The sequence below is a fragment of the Rissa tridactyla genome, chromosome 10 (assembly GCF_028500815.1).
Source record: "Rissa tridactyla isolate bRisTri1 chromosome 10, bRisTri1.patW.cur.20221130, whole genome shotgun sequence".
Classification (NCBI taxonomy): Eukaryota; Metazoa; Chordata; class Aves; order Charadriiformes; family Laridae; genus Rissa; species Rissa tridactyla.
Window position 1 is genome coordinate 5908480 of NC_071475.1, and position 19428 is coordinate 5927907.

The 19428-nt window shown below is 60.9% G+C and overlaps 2 protein-coding genes across 7 annotated transcripts in view; both read left to right on the forward strand.

The window, feature by feature from the left end:
- On the forward strand, window positions 1–10271 carry CCDC71 (coiled-coil domain containing 71). Its single transcript, XM_054216053.1, has one exon. It carries the CDS (start codon window positions 2360–2362, stop codon window positions 3551–3553), a length of 1194 nt encoding a protein of 397 aa, XP_054072028.1. The 5' UTR covers window positions 1–2359; the 3' UTR covers window positions 3554–10271.
- Window positions 1–19428, forward strand: part of LOC128915547 (laminin subunit beta-1-like) — a 28167-nt gene that overhangs the window by 192 nt on the left and 8547 nt on the right. The window contains exons 1-18 of one of the 6 annotated variants that reach the window (XM_054216049.1): window positions 10640–12033; window positions 12464–12569; window positions 12781–13333; window positions 14082–14131; window positions 14697–14872; window positions 14964–15087; window positions 15204–15277; window positions 15380–15568; window positions 15648–15711; window positions 15785–15990; window positions 16067–16187; window positions 16834–17022; window positions 17153–17332; window positions 17814–17926; window positions 18040–18119; window positions 18421–18865; window positions 18985–19143; window positions 19225–19346. In XM_054216049.1, coding sequence (XP_054072024.1) covers window positions 14101–14131; window positions 14697–14872; window positions 14964–15087; window positions 15204–15277; window positions 15380–15568; window positions 15648–15711; window positions 15785–15990; window positions 16067–16187; window positions 16834–17022; window positions 17153–17332; window positions 17814–17926; window positions 18040–18119; window positions 18421–18865; window positions 18985–19143; window positions 19225–19346 — 2273 coding nt within the window. In that variant the 5' untranslated portion in view covers window positions 10640–12033; window positions 12464–12569; window positions 12781–13333; window positions 14082–14100. Of the gene's footprint in view, window positions 1–10639; window positions 12034–12463; window positions 12570–12780; window positions 13334–14081; window positions 14132–14696; window positions 14873–14963; window positions 15088–15203; window positions 15278–15379; window positions 15569–15647; window positions 15712–15784; window positions 15991–16066; window positions 16188–16833; window positions 17023–17152; window positions 17333–17813; window positions 17927–18039; window positions 18120–18420; window positions 18866–18984; window positions 19144–19224; window positions 19347–19428 lie in introns of those variants that run through there. The other 5 variants (XM_054216048.1, XM_054216051.1, XM_054216047.1 and 2 more) reach the window with 5 other exon arrangements.

Sequence of the window (19428 nt, forward strand, 5' to 3'; positions counted from 1 at the left end):
TCCCCCCGGACCCGAGAACCGTCGCGGGACCGAGCGGGGGGGTCGCACCCGCTGTCTGCATCAATCACCGCCCTGCAGCCCCGTAGGGACGGCACCGGCACCCGGGCGGCTCTCCCCGCCATGGGGGCCCTCCGGTCGGCGGGACGAAGGCGCCCGGCCAGGGCTCCCGCCGGCCCCTCCTTACTGGGCCGGGCCTGGGAAGGGGTGTGCGGGGGACGGGCGCTCGGGAAGGGGCATCTCCTCCACCGAGGGGTGGGCCAGAGGCTCCATCTCCTCAGAGGCTGCGCCGGGGCGGGCAGCCCCCGCCGAGCCCTCCTTGGGTCTCCACGCCGGCCTCCGGCTCCCCGGACTACCCCAGACCCGCCTCTGGGTCCTGCCAGCAGCCGGCTTGTCCCTCTGGTGTGCCCGGAGAAGCACGGCAGAGCCCTTCCCTCGACCACCGTGCCCGGACAGCCGGGCCTGGCATTGCTTGAGCATTACGTGAGGGTCCTGCCGGCGCTTTGCATCCCTGCTAGGAGCGCTGTGGGCCTGTGGCCCCCTGGCACTTTAGCCAGGGCACTTCCCCTCACCCCCGGTCTTATGTGAACAAACTTGCTCTTGGGTGGACAGACCATCTGGGTGTGCCTTCTTATGGCTGGCTACAACTTGCACTGCACAAAACTGGACCGAGCGGATGGATGTTGAGATGTCCTGTCCCCGCTGAGATGTCACAGCCTCTCTGTTCAACATCAGAATGTCCCTTAAGGTGTCCCAGCTGTTCCCGGGCTTGCTACAGCCTGAAGTTCTCAACAGAAGATGGTCCATTTAGCAGCCTGTTGAGTGCATGTTGTTAGTTGTGTTTCTTGCTCTCTACTATTTTACGATTAAGCTTTACATCCTCGCTGGCTTCACTGTGCCTGCTACTACTCGTTCACTTTGGAGGTGGCAAATCTCACAGCTGGCCAATGACGCCAGTCACAGCTCTTGGAGCACTCCCTTGCCTGCCTCCCCTCCTCCATGGGAGATCCCCCGCCTGTTGCAGAGCAACTGCATTATCCTCCTCCAAATCCCTCTTCTGCCATGACGTCTGCAGAACACTTGACTGAGATTAGTCTGTCATGTGGAGACTCTTACCCCGACCGCTGACCTGTGCTTCCCCTTCTGCGGCAGCTTTTGGCTTGTGTCCTGCTTGTGCAGCCGGCGGCGGCACGGGGCGCCAGTCCGGGGCTGGCACTCCGGGGATCCAGGGTTGCAATGAAACCGGAGTTCTGTGAGGAACTTCGGACATGAGTAGTTCCTTGCTGTGTCTGCTCAGGCACTAACTTTTCCATCGCAGCTTTCTTGCCTGTGCACTACCCTCTCCGATAGTGTCTCCAACAACTTCTTCATTTCCCTGAAAAGGGTTTTGGACTGAATCCTCCTCATTATTTTGAGAGGTACCAATGAAGGTAAAGATTTTATAACTCGTGTGAGAGGCTTAGACTTCTCCCAGATGCATCACAAAGTCCTGTCTGGACTGCTCTTCAATGCCTATTTTTTTTTATTTAAAGCAATAAATAGTGCTTTTGTCCCTGGGAGACAGCTGTGTAGTGCCTTGAGCATGATCAGAGTGTTGTCCCTCAGGGCATTGTACACTTGGCCCTAGTGATGTGTGTTTCCTTCATGCTGCCCTGCTTGAATTTCCTGCTTCCTCCTCACTTGGCAGCGAGTGCCCTTGGATCAACACCAGTTTGCTGTGACAGCAAGTTGCAGACCGTTGTTCAAACAAGGGAACAGCAAGGAGTGGTGTTGCCTTGCCACAGCGTCCGGCATCAGTGAAGCACAACTGAAATATCTTCCAGCTTTGCTGTCAGATCGTCGGGAGGGTGCTACAGCTTTGGCAGGGACTCAGAATCAATTTTTGAGCAGAATCAATTAGAAAGCTGGAAAAATTGAACGTGATGCTGGGATAGATTTGAGGTGCTCAGGCTGCTTCATGTTGAGATGTCTCGATCATGCGCAGGGAGAGGATTCAACGAAGGGCTCAAACTCAAACTGGAAACGAGCTGCAGATTTCACTAAGAAATTGGAACCCTTCGTCTTGGGATGGGTTGGTTGGGGTTGCCTGAAGTCTTTGTTTAGTTTTGGGGATGTTTCTGCAAGAGATGTTGTAGTTTTACCTAAGGGATAAATCAATGACAGGATATTCTCGATGATGCTTTAACTTGGGTTATGCCCAGAACCTGACCCAATGTTTGGGCTTAATGTTTTCAGGTCCCCACTTAAAAATGCAAGATGATTTCAGTTGCTGTAAGCTGACTATCTTCTCTATCTTTCAAGGTGTCAAGGGTTTTTTTTCCAGTAATTTGGACCTTTTTGAAGTGCCCGCTTTCCTAATGCCATGAATATTGCAGCGAACAATGTGGAAGAAAAAGCTGTCCATTCCTGGTCGAGAATTTCCTCAGCAGGACAGAAAGTGCTGGAGGAAGCCCTCCGAGTCTTCAACCCGATGTCCAAGGACCTTTCAGACACAGAGACCCAGCTGGTGGCCTTCATTCAGGGCCTGAAGGAGGAGGGCTACCAGCCCACAATTCTGAGGAGTAAGGATGTGTATGGGTACAGCTCGTGCACGGCAGACATACCTAGTCAAACAGAAGAGAGCACCCCACACAACTGCACCAACGCCGCCGAGTCCGCTAAGAGTCCGACTAGAAATACGGCAGCCGTGGCAAAGGTGTCTGCTTCGCCCACCAGCGTTTCGGTGAACTCTTCAAAAGTCTCCACTCAGCCCATCTCCAAAGGGGATTCCACAAATCTCCTCTTGAGCTCCTTGAAGCAGACAAGATCCGGCACGTCCAAGGCCGCAGCAGTGGGCTTCCCTACAAGCATGTACCCTGACGTGTATCCAGCCATGAGACTGTCGGTGGTTCTGGAAGCCCTGGTGCCGCTGAAAACTACTGCATCCTGTTTGGAGTCCAAGTACACACAAGGACATCTAGGGATCTCGCACTCAGACCTTAAACTCCTCAAGGCTTCAAATCCACCAAGGCAGTTTTCTTCAGGCAAGACCACTAAAGTAACAGAAGGTAAGGGGTACAAGCGTTTGATAAAGAAAGCACCGGATTCTGCCACCCTTGCTTTAAATCTTTTGAAGGGACCAAAGGGTGGAGTGCTGCAGGAGAGCAATGCTTGCAAAGCCTCGGGGGTTCTCAACGGGAGAGTCGCAGGCAGCTCGTCCCAAGGCTGCACCACAGCACCGCAGTCCAAGACCTTGAAAATCAAAGGTAAGGAAGCTCTGGAGGGGAAAACAGAGTGGAAGGGCAGCAGCGCTTACCGGGAGAGTGTTGGGCAGAAGAAGAGAAGAGCGACGGAGGCAAGAGAAGCACCACAAAGGAAGAAAGCAAATACCATTCCTGTCCAAAATAAATCTCGACGGCTTCAGAGCACTTTGAACCTGCTGAAATTCCGGACCATCAAGGTGGGCAACTCTTCCTCTGATGATGAAGTGAGGAGGAGAGCACAGAAGATTCTTAGGGTCAACTTGTCCCCTGTCATCCGAATTCAGCCTTTGTCCCATTCTCACAGTGTCCCCTGAGTTTCTTCACTTTGTCGCTTTTTTTTGTAAGTAAGTAAATATGAGTCTGGCACCAGAGCGTGGAGAAGATTGAGTAACTGGATCTCTGGTACCTGGTGACGATATGTCAACTAACCTGCAGACGGAGCAGCCTGCTTTCTCCTGTTTCTGCCTGTCTACCACTGCTAGGCAGAACTGACTGCAGAAAATCAAAAGCCCTGTTTGGGAATGCGGGATGGTGACTTGCCTGTGGGGAGCCGAGCAGGCCGGAGGGCTTCCTTCCCATGGACGCTCTTCTGAACATGGCAGGCTGCACTCTCGTGCAGGGGGAGAACATGGGACTTTCTCATGACATTGATGCACTGTGATATTGCTCTTTTTCAAGCTGTACATTTACTGGTTTTATTTTGATCAAATTTTATAACTTTATTATCTATATATATATATCCATATATGTGCATATGGCCCAGGAACTGTGGGAAGATGCACTTCCTCCATCCCTCTGGGATTGGGTTTGATAGCTTTTGTTCCCCCTCCCATTCAGCCAGTCCTTTGTTGAGAGGTGCCAGGATTTCTTTGTGATTCAGTGTTGTGACAGTCTGTTCTGGGCTCGCTTGAGCAGCTCAGAGGCAGGCACAGTTATAGCCACTTGTTTGTCTCCAGAAATGTCAAGCAATTTGGAGAATTACCAGCTGATAGTTGACTACAGTTTTAATCATACTTTTGGTATTACCTCTGCGTAAGAGTGGGGGAGTGTTACGGGGCTCTTGCCTGCAAGTCTGCCTGACGTCTCTAGGTGCCTCCTCTGTTTGTTGGTAGCAGAAGCTCTGAACTCATGGTAGGGTTTGCCTCCAAAGAGCCATTCCTCCTCAGCACCCAGGGTTGCGCTGCTCTCCCATACCCCAGGTGCAGATGTAGAACATGAACTGTGACTGTTAGATCTGAAGGGCTGGAGTTGTTAAGAGGAATTGCATAAAGTGTCCTGCCCACCACATAACTACTTTGCTGTTGCTGGATGTTTCAGGAGCAGGTTCTAGGTGCCGGTAGAGAAGACACAGGTTGTGTTTGAATGTATTAGATACATAGCATCCCAGAGCTCAGTGGGATATTTGAGTCTGAATTAAAGCAGAAGAGCAAAAGAGTTGAGAGGATATATGCCAGCACTTAAACATGGAGAGTTTCTTTCTGTCGGTTTGTGGAGGTGAGACAGTAGGAGGGGAGATTGGCACCGTGTTGCAAAGGGTGACAGCTTTGCTATGCCGTCTGGGATGTTGGAAGAAGGTGTGTGGCAGGTGTGAAAGCTCCTGGAGCGCAGGCTCTGCCCTCCCCAGGAGGCACTGTGCAACCGCTGCAGGCGGCTGTGTCAGCCTTCCTGCGCCAGGGGCACGCTGTCAGATGTGAACAGAGACTGCATGCGTGGGTCTGCTCTCTGCAGGGAAGGATCCGCAAGCTCCAGGAGAAACACCGCGTTGGAGCAGTAGGTGCTACCGCTGTCACCTAGGAGTGATGGTCTCCGATGAGACGATGTGCATTGGGATACTGCAAAAGCAGAACCTGGCTGCTCAGGGAGAGGGAGCAGGGTGGGGCCAGGCACGGGCTCGGCTCCGTACACTGCCGTACGTTCAGATCTGTGTAGCAGTGGGCCAGTAATCCACTCATTTTCTCACCAGCTCAAAATACCAGTTGTCTGACCTAGTAATCTCTGTGGACATTGGCTGCAGGGATGAGCTCCCCTGGGAAGCCCCAGCTCCTTACGTTTCAGCCCCTCCCTAGCACCTGGCTGGATTTCAGCGCTTTGTAAAAGGGGTCAGTGTCTGATCCCCAGCTCAGAGAGGAAAACCGTGGCACGGAGGGGAGAGAGGAGGTTCATGACGGAGTGAGGGCAGGGAAGCTGGGCGTCCCGAGGCACAGCCAGGGTTCTCTGTCCTCACCCAGGTGGAGGTTCTCCCTCGGGGGGTGATTGCAGGCTCTGAATCACGCACTCGGTGTGTGACACTGTGTGGTTTTACTGTGCATATCTGAGTTGCTGTCAGAGATCATAGCTTGCAGTGTTTGAGACTGACCTGTGAATGCCGTTGGTTGGCTGCAGAGGAAGAGAAAATATTTTCTTCTGATTCTGTTTTAAAATGCTTTGGCAGAGTGTTCTCTGTCCTGACATGATGCTGGATGAACAGGGACCCTCCATCACTGTTAACCTGCCAAAAATTACTTTGTCCCTTTTGTTCCCACTCCTTCAGACCTTTCTCATTCCCAGGCTCTCAAATGCCAGGTCTTGAAGTCTTGCACTGGCGTTTCTCTTTTTGGCTGTTTCCTGAGGAGGGCTCTGAACTCCTGTCTGTGGTATCGCTGTCTGACAGGCTGCTCGGCAGCTTCCCCTGTTCCCAGCCCCTTATAAGGGCACCGAGAGCTGTCTCTGGAGCCTCTTCGTGCAGTGCAGGCATCCCAGCTGAGTGCCTGGCCTCTGGTGGGAAAAACAACCGTGCATCAACAAGGCTGAATTCGGGCTGAGGTTGCTTTTTTCCAGCCTGAGCAGGAAGCTGAGCACCTGAGGCCAGCTTACCGCGCCCCATCCCTCCTCTTTGCTGTATTTCTTCCCCCAGCTGCACTGCTGCCTGCCTCCCCAGTCTTCTCTGTCACCTCTTGTCTTTCACAGCTTGGGTCTTTGCCAGTCAAGGACTTGGCTTGTACTGTTGCTTAACACATCCAGCAGAACATACTGCTTTAGCGCTGCCATGCCTTTCCCGGCTCTGAGCTGAGTTCTCTGAATGCTTGGTGGCAACAGCTCACCCAGTGTCCTTCCCAGGCCGCCAGCAAGAGGTCTTCTGCTCTGCAGAGAGGGACGAGCCTTAGAAATGCCTCTGTGTCACCGAGGCTTCCGCCAGGGAAGCGAGCACTCCACAGCTATGTGCCTGGGGACGTGCTTATCATCGGTCCAGTCTCTGTCGTCTCTTCTGCACATCTCTTAACAGACCACAGGGCTCCTGAGCTACTGGGCAGCACTGGAGCTTGATTCTCTGCCCTCCTGATGTCTCCTCTTCCCCCTCGCAAGTGATTTGGGAACTTGGCTGGAAGGATTGCAGCTTGTTATTCACTTTACAGCCCCTGGTGCCAATGTCAGCAACTGCTGCCTGTCATCCAGTGCTGGCAGACTGGGTGCCTGCAGCCTGTGGGTGGTTGGCTCTGCCGTCCTTCATCTCATGGCTGGGTGCCGGTGCTCCTGGTGTCCTGGGCCTTCAACACTGACGTGCAGGAGGCTGCAGAAGGGGTTGTGCTGTGAATGCTGCTTTCTGGTGTTAGGGAAGATAAAGGGTTTGATCAAATCAGGCCTACCTAAGACCTGATCTAACCAGAGATCTCCCTCCAGAGGTCCCTTCCACCCCATATTAATCTGTGACAGCAGAGTAACACTTGCCTTTCAGGGACCTGGGCAGCAGTAACAGGCAGGGCACGCAGAAATGCCTTGCCTGGAGTGCTGTGGTCTCTGCTGAGCGTGCTGTGTGCAGGTTGTTCAGAGCTGTTTCTGTATTAGTCACTTTGAATTCATCCAAGTGCCTAACCTGGCCTATGCTGTTCTAGGCACTGTGACAGCTGGGAGCTTTGGAGGCTCTCTTAGGAATGCTTTTATTGCACGGATTTGTGCCACTGTCACTTCGAGAAATGATTCAGCCAGCGGTCAAAGGGCTGTTCTTCCAACTGAGTTTGTGGAAATCATTTCTCCTTTTATTCAGTTGCCAAGAAGCGAGAGTTTATGCTTCGCCTCCACCAGACAAGGTCCTTGAGCTTCCTGCATGCTTCAGATGTCCGTCGGCGAGGTCCATAGGGAGAGCAGCTTGTCCGGCAGGCAGCTGGAGGGGAAGCTGACATCAGATACCAGTTGAAATCACATTGTTAATTGGTAGAAATGTTTTGAAGCTCATGTCCACTGTGATCAGATTTCACCTTCTGCCATTACTTTCAGTTGGAGAAGCTTCTGCTTGGCCTTTTCCCTGCAAGCCGTGTAGTGTGGTACCCCTGCTTCCAAACCGTTTGCCTGTCCCCCGCAGAGCCAGCTGCCCCAGTGATCCACGTACAGAATTTCTTAACCACTTTTCTGCAAAATAAAAAGGGATTATTTTGTTACTCCTGTTTTGTATCTCACTAGTGGTATTTCAGCGTGGGGAAGAGGTGTGCTCTGTGAAGCGTTGTGAGCACTCACGTAGCTGGATACTTCTCACACCAGGGCATCACCTGCCCAGCCCGCAGTGCTCACGCTGACAGGGACCGGGAGGGAGTGGGCTGAGACCCCTCGCTGCCTCGTGTTTCCTTGCACGGAGTTCAGCCAGTCACCAGTGAAGAGCGTCACAGGGAAGTCGGGAGCAGAACAGCACGGGTGGGTGATGCTGCTCACCCAGCTCCGTGGCCCTGCTCCCCAGCTGCCCCTGTTCTGCTGCGTGTCCTCCGGCCCCCCCTCACACACCAGCAGCATTTCTCCACCGGTGGAGCTGGTGGAAGAAGTCCCTTGGCTCCAGCTGTGCCAGGAGAAGTTGGGGGGCTTTGGCTTTTGGGCTTGAGCGCAGAATTTGGGCCCTTTTAGTTGTGACTTGTGCTGTGTTCATGGCCAGACCTTGCCAGCATGCGGCGGGGTGCAGCCACTCCAACTGCTCTCCTTGGGTCCAAGTTCCCTGCCCTGTCTGGGAGCTGGGCCTTTGGCCACGGCACAAGGGGCGCATGGGGACAGAGAGGAGGTTTGTCTCTCAGCTGCAGCTGGACAGTGTGACGCGAGCTGGGCAGTTTCCCAGGCAGGAGCGCAGGTTTGGTGAGAGGATCCTTGTTTCGGCTGTGGTTGGTAGGGTCGGTGCTGAGTTGTGGGGAGCACCTGCCGCTCAAGCAGGTTGGTTGGTTTGTGTGGAAGTGATGGTTTCTGTTTCAGTCTTCAGAGTGGCACTGGCCTATTTGCTGCTGTGGTCAGATGAGGATGGCTTTCTGGGAGCTGCGGTGGCCTGAGGAGAGGTCGGCTGTTCTGGGGCACCTCGCACCTTCTCAACGGTGCTGTAGCCCTTGGCTTTGCGAGCTGGGTGGGCTGGCACCATCCACGGAGAGGGCAGCAGGGCAGGTTGCTCCCAGGCCCTCATGCTTGGGGCTCTGTGCTAGAGAGCACCATGCTTGAGTGTCCTTCTCCTCGCAGCCTGCTCCTGCCTGGAGCTGGGTGCTGTTAGGAAGGTGCCAGGTGCCTCGCTGGCTGGTGGAGCAGAGACCTTGTCTCGGAAGGCAGGAGAGCCAGCCCTTGTCACTGGATCGGCCCGGAGTGTTGAGTGAACCCTGTTTGTAGGTGTGACTGCGCTAGCACTCGCAGCATGTCCGGCTGCCACCTCCAAAGCCGTGGTGCTGAGGCCAGACCCCTCAGTTTGCTTAGGAAGACTGAGGAGGTCTGGTGAAAAAGCTTGAAGCTGGGATTAGGGGAAGCCAAAGACGCTGGCAGCACCTGGCCAGCCAGCTTCTGCTTCTGAGACCTGCAAACAGAGGAGCCAGGTCTGTGGCGTACCGTGGCACTGCCTCCACTGTCCCTGCCCGGCCGACGGAGCCTGCCCTGCCCTGTCTGGCAGCACTATGCAGGCATTGGTGCTGCAGGCCCTGGGGCACGGGCCGTGGGTGCCCTTTTGGAGCAGGCGCCCCTCCTAACCCTTGGTTTCCATCCGTCATCAGTCACACAAACTGGCCCTGCTCGGGTGGCCGTGGGGAAGGTGAGCTGCCCCCACGGTTTGCAGAGCCCTCCCCACCCCGTGAGTGCTGACTCGTGCCCCCTGGACGCCCTCGCAGGAGGGGTAGCAATTCCTCTGGTGAGCATCCGAAATACCTTCCCCTGCGGGGACGATTAGGCCTTTTCCCGGGGAGCCCCTTAAAGGCCTTATTATCGTCTGGGACTCTCCTTGTTGTCTTAATTAGCCCTTTCCGTTCCTGTTGCTACAGGCAGCCCCTGTGAGAGTCTGGTGATTCCCACGGACGCAGTCAGGCCCGCGGTGCTGTTGTAAAAGAGAAGGTGCTGCAAAGCTACCCCCAGAACTCCCCCCTCCTCCTGCCCCTGCTCTGCCATGCTGCCCAGGCCCGGGAGGGGACGAAACAAGTGTTGGTGGGGAAGGCACGGTGTGTGATGCCGTTCCTTCCTCCCAGTTCCCAGTGCAGCGCTCCAGAGGAGCAGCATTACCCAAGCAGAGGCGCAGCAGCTGCTCTGGGGGACGCGGGGGCTCCGGGCGGGCACTGCCCGGCCCCTCGCGCTCAGTCTCTGCCAACCCTCGTCTCTAACAGAGCCATCTCCATGCCACAGCGCGACCGACCTGCTCCGGCTGGGACCGGTGCCGCCGGCTCAGCCGCGGGCATCCCGGTGTTAAGGGGATCCCGAGCAACAGCCAGGGAGCGGCAGCTGCAGCCCACGGGAGGGCAAGTAACAAACTTTTGTATGGTGAATTTACAACAACTGACCATCTTGTTCTTGAGTGAACTTTTTACTGTTTCATTTGTTTGTGTAGAATGTTTCTGAAGCTATATTAATATTTAATGTTTAATATGAGGCCGGGCTGCTCCACACTCAGTGTTGTATCTTTTGGAATGGCATTGTTTAGTGAAAAGACAGCGTTATTATTATTCCGCTCTTCGGAGGGAATGGGACAAAAACCAGACTGTCTTTTTTCTTAAATGAAGTGAACTTTTTGTTATAAAGTCCTAGCAGGTGTCCAGCCCTTCAGTAAAATGGTGCTCAGAACCACCCAGCGTGTCCAGCTTTTCTTTGGGCCCCGCCAGACTGCTCCTCCCTGGGCTCCTGCTCCCAGCCCCGTGGGAGCTCCATGGAATGGTGTCTCCCGCTCCATGGAATGGTGTCTCCCGTGTGCCTGGCCGCTGCCTTGGGGCACACTCAGCTGGAGCCCACCACCGCCTCTTCTCCCTAGTTCCCCTCAGTGAGGTTTTGGGGTTGCTCGAGTCCCATTAAGGAATGCCTGCCTCGGGATGGGAAATGCTCCAGATAAGTGCCGTTGGTGCTGAACTGGTGTTAAATGGCACAAATTCGCATTCCAGGTTAGTTCCTAGAGACGCGCCGGGCCGGCGCGGCGCTGGCAGGCACTCTGCCAGCTCCTGCCTGCCCACCCTCCGACTTCCCACTGGATCTATCCCGTCTGTAGCAGGGACCCTGCGGCCGGCTAATTCAACAGAAATGCCATTGTTCGCCCGCGTGCAATCCGGATCCGGTTTGTGCCGCGGGGCCGTTGGTGCGCTGACCCGGCACTAACTGTGGTGGGACCGTGGCCCTGGGCAGACAGCAGCTTCGGTGCCGGAGCTCATTCCTCAGGAAGGGTTAAGCAGTTCTCCCGCTCGCTGAGGATGTTCAGGGAAGCGTTGGCCGCCTGCTGAGTGCACTGAAGTCGGGCCAAGCGGGGCTGGCCAGGCGTGAGAGCCTGCCCCAGGAGCTCGGGGGTCTGACAAGGCTTGGGGGGGCCCCTCCTCTGTGTGCCCTGAAGCGGCGAGCGCTGCTGGTTCCCACTGTTGCCCCCCCGAGCTGTTTGGTTTGCTGATGTCGGTGAAATCACTGCTGAAAGGTGCTGGTGGAGCCCAGGCGATGGGTGCCCGAGGGAGCCGGGGATGCTCGGCTGGTGACAGAGGGCTGTGGCAGAGCTGCTGGCAGGTCTCTGGCCAGCGGAGCTGCCCCCAGCCATGTCACCTCCCCGGGCAGACACGATCCACCCCCACGCGTTCTGCTGTGGGGCAGCTGAGGGGATTGCAGTGGGGGAGGGAAGTCAGAGCAGCCTTCAGGGCAGCCGGGAGGTGCCTGGACTTGGGCTGGGACACCTCTTTTGTCCCTCAGATCCTGCTGAGCATCCCTCCCTCCTGCTTTTACCCTGCTTTTCAAGGTCTGAGATCCTGTTACAGTCACCGTTATCAGGCCACTTTGGATCTCCTCAGGGCAGATAAGGTTTGCTTGGCAAGTTCCCTGCGATACAGACACGCTGGCCAGTGCTAATGGCTCTTTATCAGCTCATCTCCTGCCAGCTCTCCTAGCCAAGGCGGTGGTGGTGCCCAGCCACCACCCTGTGCTGCCAGAGCCTCGCCAGGCAGAGCCCTGCTCTTCCTCTGGGTTTCCCAGCACCTGCTGAGAGCATGGCCATGGGGAGCGGGCAGGGCTCTGCCCACAGCATCCCTCGCCCCATCGAGACGCGTGGGACCAGCCTGCACTGTGTCGGGGTGTCCCTGTGGGCACGGGCTTTGGCACCCCCGTGACCTGGGGAGCTGCTGCTTTGCCTGTGACCTTGCTTGCCGGCGGGCGGCCAGAGCACAACCTTGGTGTAGAGAGCACGCAGTTCCTCTTCCTTCCTTCGGCCTCGGCTAATAAAAGGCATCATCCCTGTGTGACCATGAGGTCTCTGTCAAGCCCGGCCCTGGCTCACGACGGTGCTCCCCGCAGGGCTCCGGGGCTGCCGGCTCAGTGCCCGGCACAGCCGGTCTAAAGGATCCCAGACAGCACCGACCGGCATGGGGTGAGTGGGGCCCTGGCTTGGGGCATGGTGGTGCCCATGGTGCTAGCATGGGAGGGGAGCAGGATCCATCCGGCACGGGTGCCGAGGGAGTGTGGCTGGCAGCCGTGCTGCTCCGGGGCTCCCGGCACTACTGCTGGAGACGTGCCCTGAATAGGCAGACGAGCCCACGCGGCGCAGGGCGAGTCCCGGCCGGGCTGCCTGCCTCGGCGGCCCCACGTGCCGCACGGCTGGGCACGGCAGCCCTGAGGGGATGCCGTGTGCCAGCTCCCACCCAGCCCGGGCATGGGACACCACCATGTCACGCGCGGGCCACCGCCGGCTTGTACCTGGCCTCTGCCTCACCTTGGCTAAAGCTCGGTGCGGGCAGGTCCCTCCCCTCGCCTGGCACGGCTGCGGGAGGAGGAGACAGGCGCCGGCCGCCCTCCTCCAGGAACAGCAGCCGAGTCAAGCCCGAGCCAAGCGGGGCTGACTGGCCGACTTCGCAGCCCACCTGGGCCACCACCACCTGCCCGGCGCGCTGGGCCCCACAGGCACAGGTAGGAGCTGGCATGCCGGCAGGGACCCCCGAGCACGCACAGCCCCGAGCATGGCACAGCCCCAGCCACGGCACAGCCCTTGGCACAGGGCACAGCCCTTGGCACAGGCCAGGTGCCGGCAGCCGGCACAAGGCGGCACACAAGGAAGGGGCGGTGGGATCCCTCGACAGGGACAGGCTGGGTCCCCCCGTGCCCGCGGTGCGCTTCCCAGGGCCGGCGCCTGCTGGACTTTGCCCCGGGAGCCGTGGTGGTGGGGAGGGCTGCGTCCCTCGGGAGGAACGTGCCCAGCCGGCGGCACTGTGGCTGTGACCGGACGGGCTCCCTGTGGCCAAGCCGTACCAGTACCTCCACCGTGGGGCACGAAGCGGTGCCGCAGCCCCCCGCGCAGCCGTGCTGGCCTCGGGTGCCTGTCCTGCCATGCCGCCCTTTTGTTCGCCAGCGGGGCCCGCCGTGCCGCCCGGGGGCCGGGGCGTGCCCGGGCTGCCGACGCCTGGCCAGCCTGGCCCCCGCGGGCGGGCGGGCAGCGGGGGCCTCCAGGCAGAAGGAATCGGCAGTGACATTCCCGTAGCCTGGAGACCGCCGTCCCTTTCAGCGGGCAGCCCATTTGAATAAGAATCGTGTGTGTGTGTGTGCGCGAGGAAGGGGGGCCGCCGCCATCCCATCGCCGCCCTCGCCCCGGCTCATTTCTGCACGCCCAGCCCGGGGGGCAGCGGGTCCCGCCATCGCCCCCGGCCTCGGCCCCGCCGGACGCCGCAGGACGCCAGGTACCGGGGGCTTGCGGGGCTCGGGGACCCCTGACGCCAACACGCGGTCCCGCACCGCCTCATTCGCCGCCTTGGCCTGGCTTCGAGCGGGGCTGGTGGCCGGGCAGGGTGGCGTCTCCCCCCGCTGCCCCGAGCCCCCCTGCCCCCGGCTGGCTCCTGCGCGGGGACAGGAAAGATGTGTTTGGGCAGCGCCGGGGCCAGGCTTTGATCCAGCGCTTGCGAGGCTGGGAGCGGGCGGTACCAGGAGAAAAGGAAGCACAAAAGGCTGTTGCAGCCTAAATTTAACAGCGGGACCCCGGCCAGCCGCAGGGACGCCCTCGCCCAGCCGGCTCCGGTGCTCCTGGCTCCCCTCCCTGCCTGGCCCTGGCCCGGTGCTGGGGCCCCCCAGGGACACCGGTGACACTCGAAGGGATGGATCCGACCTGAGTGGGGCAGGAGGGGGCACAGCACAGCTTGTACCAGGTCTGGGGCATGGCCGTGCGCCGGGGTCTGTGTGCCGCAGCCCCCTGCCGCGGTGGAGGGCACAGCCATGGGGGTGGGCACTGGGTGACACCCCAGGGGACTTTTGGACACGACTTCCCCACCCAACCCTGCTTCCCACTGCTGTCCCCGGGGTGCACCACTATGCCGGAGCTGGCTGGGTGTGCGCCGGGGTTCATGGCCGTGCTGGAGCCGGGAGAGGCCAGTCTCTGGCCGCCCTGTGCCGTACCCCGCACCCTGCCGCAGCGTCATCTTCGTGTCCCCCCAGGCAGAGCCGGTGGCTGTCCATGGACCTCCTGGCACTTGCTCTCCTCCTGGGTAAGCGCTGGCCTCAGTGGGGCACGCTGTGTACCTGCAGTGCTGGGGGCCGCAGTGGCCCTGGGACCCCAGCCCGGGTGGAGCGTGGTGGCGAAGGCGATGCTCCCCGGCTGGCAGCAGCCAGGGCCTGACCGCCACAAATCCCAGGGGGGAATCCGGGCTGTGCTGATCCCCGGTGGGATTAGCGAGCGCCTGACCTGGCTCCTGGTTCCCCCCGGCACCACTCGGCACCCCGGGACCTGCCCGCCCCCTCAGGAGCACAGGCAGCCACCCCCCTGCCTGGCCCCTCCGGCCCTGTGGATGCCAGCCCCCCGCTTGCCCCCGTTGCCCACCCCGCCCCTCTCCCTGCCCCCTGGTCACGAGGCCCCGGCGCCGCTGCCAGCACCTTTCCGGGTCACGGAGCTTCATGCTGCATCAGTGGGTCGGGATGCAGGGATGTGACGGGATGCGCTGGGATGGCTGGGGGTGGGGTGGGTGCTGGGCAGGCATCTGGGGGGCATGGGGGGGCAGGGGGTGCCCGGGGACCCTGGCACAGCTCCAGCCCCTGCCCTCGTGCTCTCTGCAGTGGGGGTGCCAGCAGCAGGGGGCTGGCAGGAGCCTGACCTGAGCCACGGCTGCGCCCGCGGCAGCTGCTACCCGGCCACCGGGAACCTGCTGGTGGGGCGAGCCCCCAGCCTGAGTGCCACCTCCACCTGCGGGCTGGACGGGCCCCAGGAGTACTGCATCGTCAGCCACCTCCAGGTGAGCCCACCCGTCCCCGGCACGGCCCTGGCACCGGGCACCGGTGCAGCCTCCAGCTGCCCGTCCCTGACAGTGCCGCTGCCTGACACAGGACTCAGAGAAATGCTTCACCTGCGACTCGCGGGACCCATCCCTGCTCGAGAGCCACCGCATCGAGAACGTCATCTACCTGAGCGGCCCCCATGGCCAGCGGACGTGGTGGCAGTCGGAGAATGGTGAGGCCGGGGCGGCAGCGGGGTTGCCCCAGGCTGTGTGTGCCTTGGGGCTGCGTGGCCATGGGGCCCGGAGGGGTCTTGCCCGGCCTCACACATCACCCCTCTGTATCCCCTAGGCGTGGAGCGTGTCAGCATCCGCCTGGACCTGGAGGGAGAGTTCCACTTCACCCACCTCATCATGAAGTTTAAGGTTGGTCCCAGCACATGGGTGCCTGGGATGGTGTGGGATGAGATGGGACAGACCTGTGGGGGCTGTGGGGCCGGCCCCCCATCCCATCTGGGTGTCCTGCAGACCTTCCGCCCCGCGGCCATGCTGGTGGAGCGCTCAGCCGACTTCGGGCGCAGCTGGAAGGTCTACCGCTACTTCGCCTACAACTGCTCCAAGCTCTTCCCCGGTGTCCCCGTCCAGCCCTCGGGGCTGGTGGATGAGGTGCTGTGTGACCAGCGCTACTCCGAGATCGAGCCCTCCAGCCACGGGGAGGTGCGTGGGGCCAGGGCAGCGCAGACTGGGGCTCAGGGATCCAGGGGGTCTGGGCTCACCCACCTCTTCTTCCCCCCAGGTCATCTTCAAGGTGCTGGACCCCTCCATCCCTGTGGCGGATCCCTACAGCCCATCCATCCAGGGTGCGTGGCCGGGGGTGCTGGGGCGGTGGTGCCGTGGGATGGGTGCTGATGGTGCCACCTCGCCCTCCCCCAGACCTGCTGCGCGTCACCAACCTGCGGGTGAACCTCACCAAGCTGCACACGCTGGGCGACAACCTGCTGGACACGCGGCGGGAGGTGCTGCACAAGTACTACTACGCTGTGGATGAGCTGGTGCTGCGCGGGAGCTGCTTCTGCCACGGCCACGCCGCCCACTGCGCCCCGGCACCCGGTGTCCCGACATCCTCCATCCCCGGCATGGTGAGGCGCACGCAACTGCCGGCATGGCACGGTGGCACCTACCGGCCGTGCTGAGCCAGGTGCTCTCCCCCTCCAGATCCATGGGCGCTGCGTCTGCGAGCACCACACGCAGGGGCTGAACTGCGAGCGCTGCGAGGACTTCTACCACGACCTGCCCTGGCGCCCGGCCGAGGGCTCCAGCACCAACGCCTGCCGCCGTGAGTGCCCCGCGCCGGCACCAGCTCCGTCTCCTGGCATGGAGATCCCGGTGCCGGGGCTGGCGGGCTGCGTTGTGCCTGGGGTTTTGGGGTGCTGCCTGCTGGGATGTGGTTGGGTGGGAGTGGCCTCCTGCAGAGTGGCTTTGGGGGGTCTTGTGTGTTGCCGGCTGTGGTTTGGGGGGGTTTGGCAGTGGGGGTGCTGCCAGCCGGGGAGTTGGGGTGCCACATGCCGTGCCACCAGCACCACGCTGTGCCTGAGGGCCTGGCGTCCCGCATGCTGGGTTGGGGGAATGGGGGTCCTGCATGTTGTGCTTGAGGATTTTGGGGTCCTGCATGTTGTGTGTGGAGGGTTCAGCATCCTGGGGGCTTGGGGCTGGGGGGTTGAGCATCCTGCATGCCATGCTTTGGGATTGGGGGTGCTGCAGGTGGGGCTGGGGTTTGGGGGGGGTCAGGGTGCTGCAGGCTGCACTTTGGGGGGGGTGGGGCAGTGTTTAGGGTGCATCCTGCTGGGGTGTGGGAAGGGGGTTCTGCAGGCTGGGGCTTGAGGGGTTGGGATCAAGGAGCTGCATCCCCAGGTTTGGGGTGGGGGTGCTGCCAGGTGGGGAGTTGGGGTGCCACATGCCGTGCCATGGTGCCATCCCTGCAGGCTGCGACTGCAACGAGCACTCGCAGCGGTGCCACTTCGACATGGCCGTCTACCTGGCCACGGGGAACACCAGCGGGGCTGTGTGCGACGGCTGCCAGCACAACACCATGGGTCGCCGCTGCCACCTCTGCAAGCCCTTCTACTACCGGCACCCCCGCTCCGACATCCGCTCCCCCACCGCCTGCGCCCGTGAGTGCCACAGGACCCCATCCCTATGGCTTGTCCTGGCCCCATGGCTCCCGGTGCCACCACCCCAGCCTCATGGCTCCTGGTGGCCAGCAGCCCCAGGTCCCCGCGGTCTCTCTCTCTCTCCCCGCAGTGTGTGACTGTGACCCGGCGGGCTCGCTGGATGGAGGCGCCTGCGATGGGCACACAGACGTGGCGCTGGGCATGATTGCGGGGCAGTGCCGCTGCAAAGAGAACGTGGCCGGTCCTCGCTGTGACCGCTGCCGGCACGGCGCCTACGGCCTCAGCCATGGCGACCCGCAGGGCTGCCAGCGTGAGCTGGGACACAGGGATGGGCACGGGAGGATGTGGGGTGGAGGGATGGGGATAGAGGGATGGAGACAGAGGGGTATGGGATGGAGGGATGGTAATGGTGGGATGACGATGGAAGGATGTGGGATGGAGGGATGGGGATAGAGGGATATGAGAGAGAGGGATGGTGATGGAGGGATGGTGATGGAGGGAGGTGGGATGGAGGGATATGGAGATAGAGGTATATGGGATGCACAGACGTGGAATGGAGGGATGCTGATGGATGAGGATACAGAGATGTGGGATGGAGGGATGAGGATGGAGGGAGATGGGATGGAGGGATGCGGGATGGAGGGATGCAGAAGGAGGAATGGGGAGAGAGAGACAGGGATGAAGGGGTTGAGGGATGGAGGGACACGGGATGGGGAGGGAGGGCCATGAAGTCCATGGGCTGCAGTGCCACAAGGCAGCCCCTCACATTCTGGGGTGCATGGGGGGGGCAGCATGCAGGTGTGACCCACGGGGCACGGTGGCGGGCAGCTCCCCCTGCGACCCTATCAGCGGGGACTGCTACTGCAAACGCTTCGTGGCCGGGCGCTCCTGCAGCGAGTGCGTGGTGAGTGCCACAGCCTGCCCCACACCATGCTCTGTGGCCCCAGCCCCACGGCAAGCCCCAAGGCCGGGCTGGATCCACACCTGCCCCACGTTCCCCCCCTGTTCTCACTGCAGCCTGAGTTCTGGGGCCTGAGCTACGACGTGGGGGGCTGCCGGCCCTGTGCCTGTGACTTTGGGGGAGCCTACAACAACCGGTGGGGTCAAGCACAGCACCCGGCGGGGCATGGGGTCTGGGGGGCGGGAGTGGGGGCAAGGCTGGGGGTCAAGCATGGTGGGAGGGAGGGATAGGGACATCGGTGGAGGGATGGGGACATGGCTGGGGAGAGAGGGGGCTCGGATGAAGAGAGGGAGGGTGAGATGAGGGAGGGATCTCTGTGGAGATTGAAGGATGGGGACATGGAGGGAGGGAGGGATGTGGAGGGGGAGGGAAGGATGGATGGGTGAGGACAGAGCCAGGCAGATGCATGGACAGAGGAACAAGCCGGTCACCCCCAGGTGCTCCATGGAGGACGGGGCTTGTCCCTGCCGTCCCCACCTCATGGGGCGGCAGTGCGACCAGGTGCAGCCCGGCTTCTTCTGCGCCCCCCTCGATTACTACACCTACGAGGCCGAGCAGGCCACTGGCCACGGCCATGACCACCCCCAGCTCCCGGTGAGTCTCCTGGGGGGGTCCCTGCGCCCCCAGCCCAGGCTTGTGCATGGCTGTCACCATGGACCGTGCTCCGTGCACGGCTGTCACCCTGTCCTGCATGTGGCTGTCCCTGTGCATGGCCACCCATCCCCGCAGGGCGCCATCCGGGCAGAGGTGCCCCAGGACTGCCTGGAGTACGACACAGGGGAGCCAGGGGGGCGGAAGGGGCGCCCACGGCACCAGCGCAGCCCCCCACGTCCCCCCCAGCCCCGTGCCCCCTCGCGCCGTAACCGCCAGCAGCCCCCGAAGGTGAGCTCCGGGGGGTGGGATGGGGCACGGGGCAGGGCACGACGGGCGCTGTGGGGCAGAGGCAGCGGGGAGGCAGGACCGGTGGAGCCGGGGCCAAGCCGTGCCGGTGCCCTGCCCAGCCGGATGTGGAGGAGGTGGTGCGGGACGGCGTTGGGCGCATGGTGACATGGACGGGCTCGGGGTTCGCCCGGGTGCGGGACGGGGCTGGCCTGACCTTCCGCGTGGACAACGTGCCCTACCCCATGGACTACGAGCTGCTGCTACGCTACGAGCCCGAGGTGAGCACAGCCATGGACATGGCCCTGGCATGTACGTCACGGCATGGCACAGCCCTGACACCGTCTCGCCTGTCACCGCAGTCGACCGAGGATTGGGAGGCTGTGGTCAGCGTCGGCTCCCGGGTGCTCCCCACCAGCCCTCGCTGCGGGAACCTGCTGCCCTCCGAGCAGATGTACCGTGAGAGCCTGCCCCACAGCCAGAGGTGGGACAGGGTGGGGATGGGATGGGATGGGATGGGGGTTTGGTGGGATGGGGATGGAATGAGGATGGGAATGGGATGGAAT

What these genes read in the sequence shown, in the direction of transcription:
- CCDC71 (XM_054216053.1), top strand. Translation starts at nt 2,360, where the DNA reads ATGAATATTGCAGCGAACAATGTGGAAGAAAAAGCTGTCCATTCCTGG.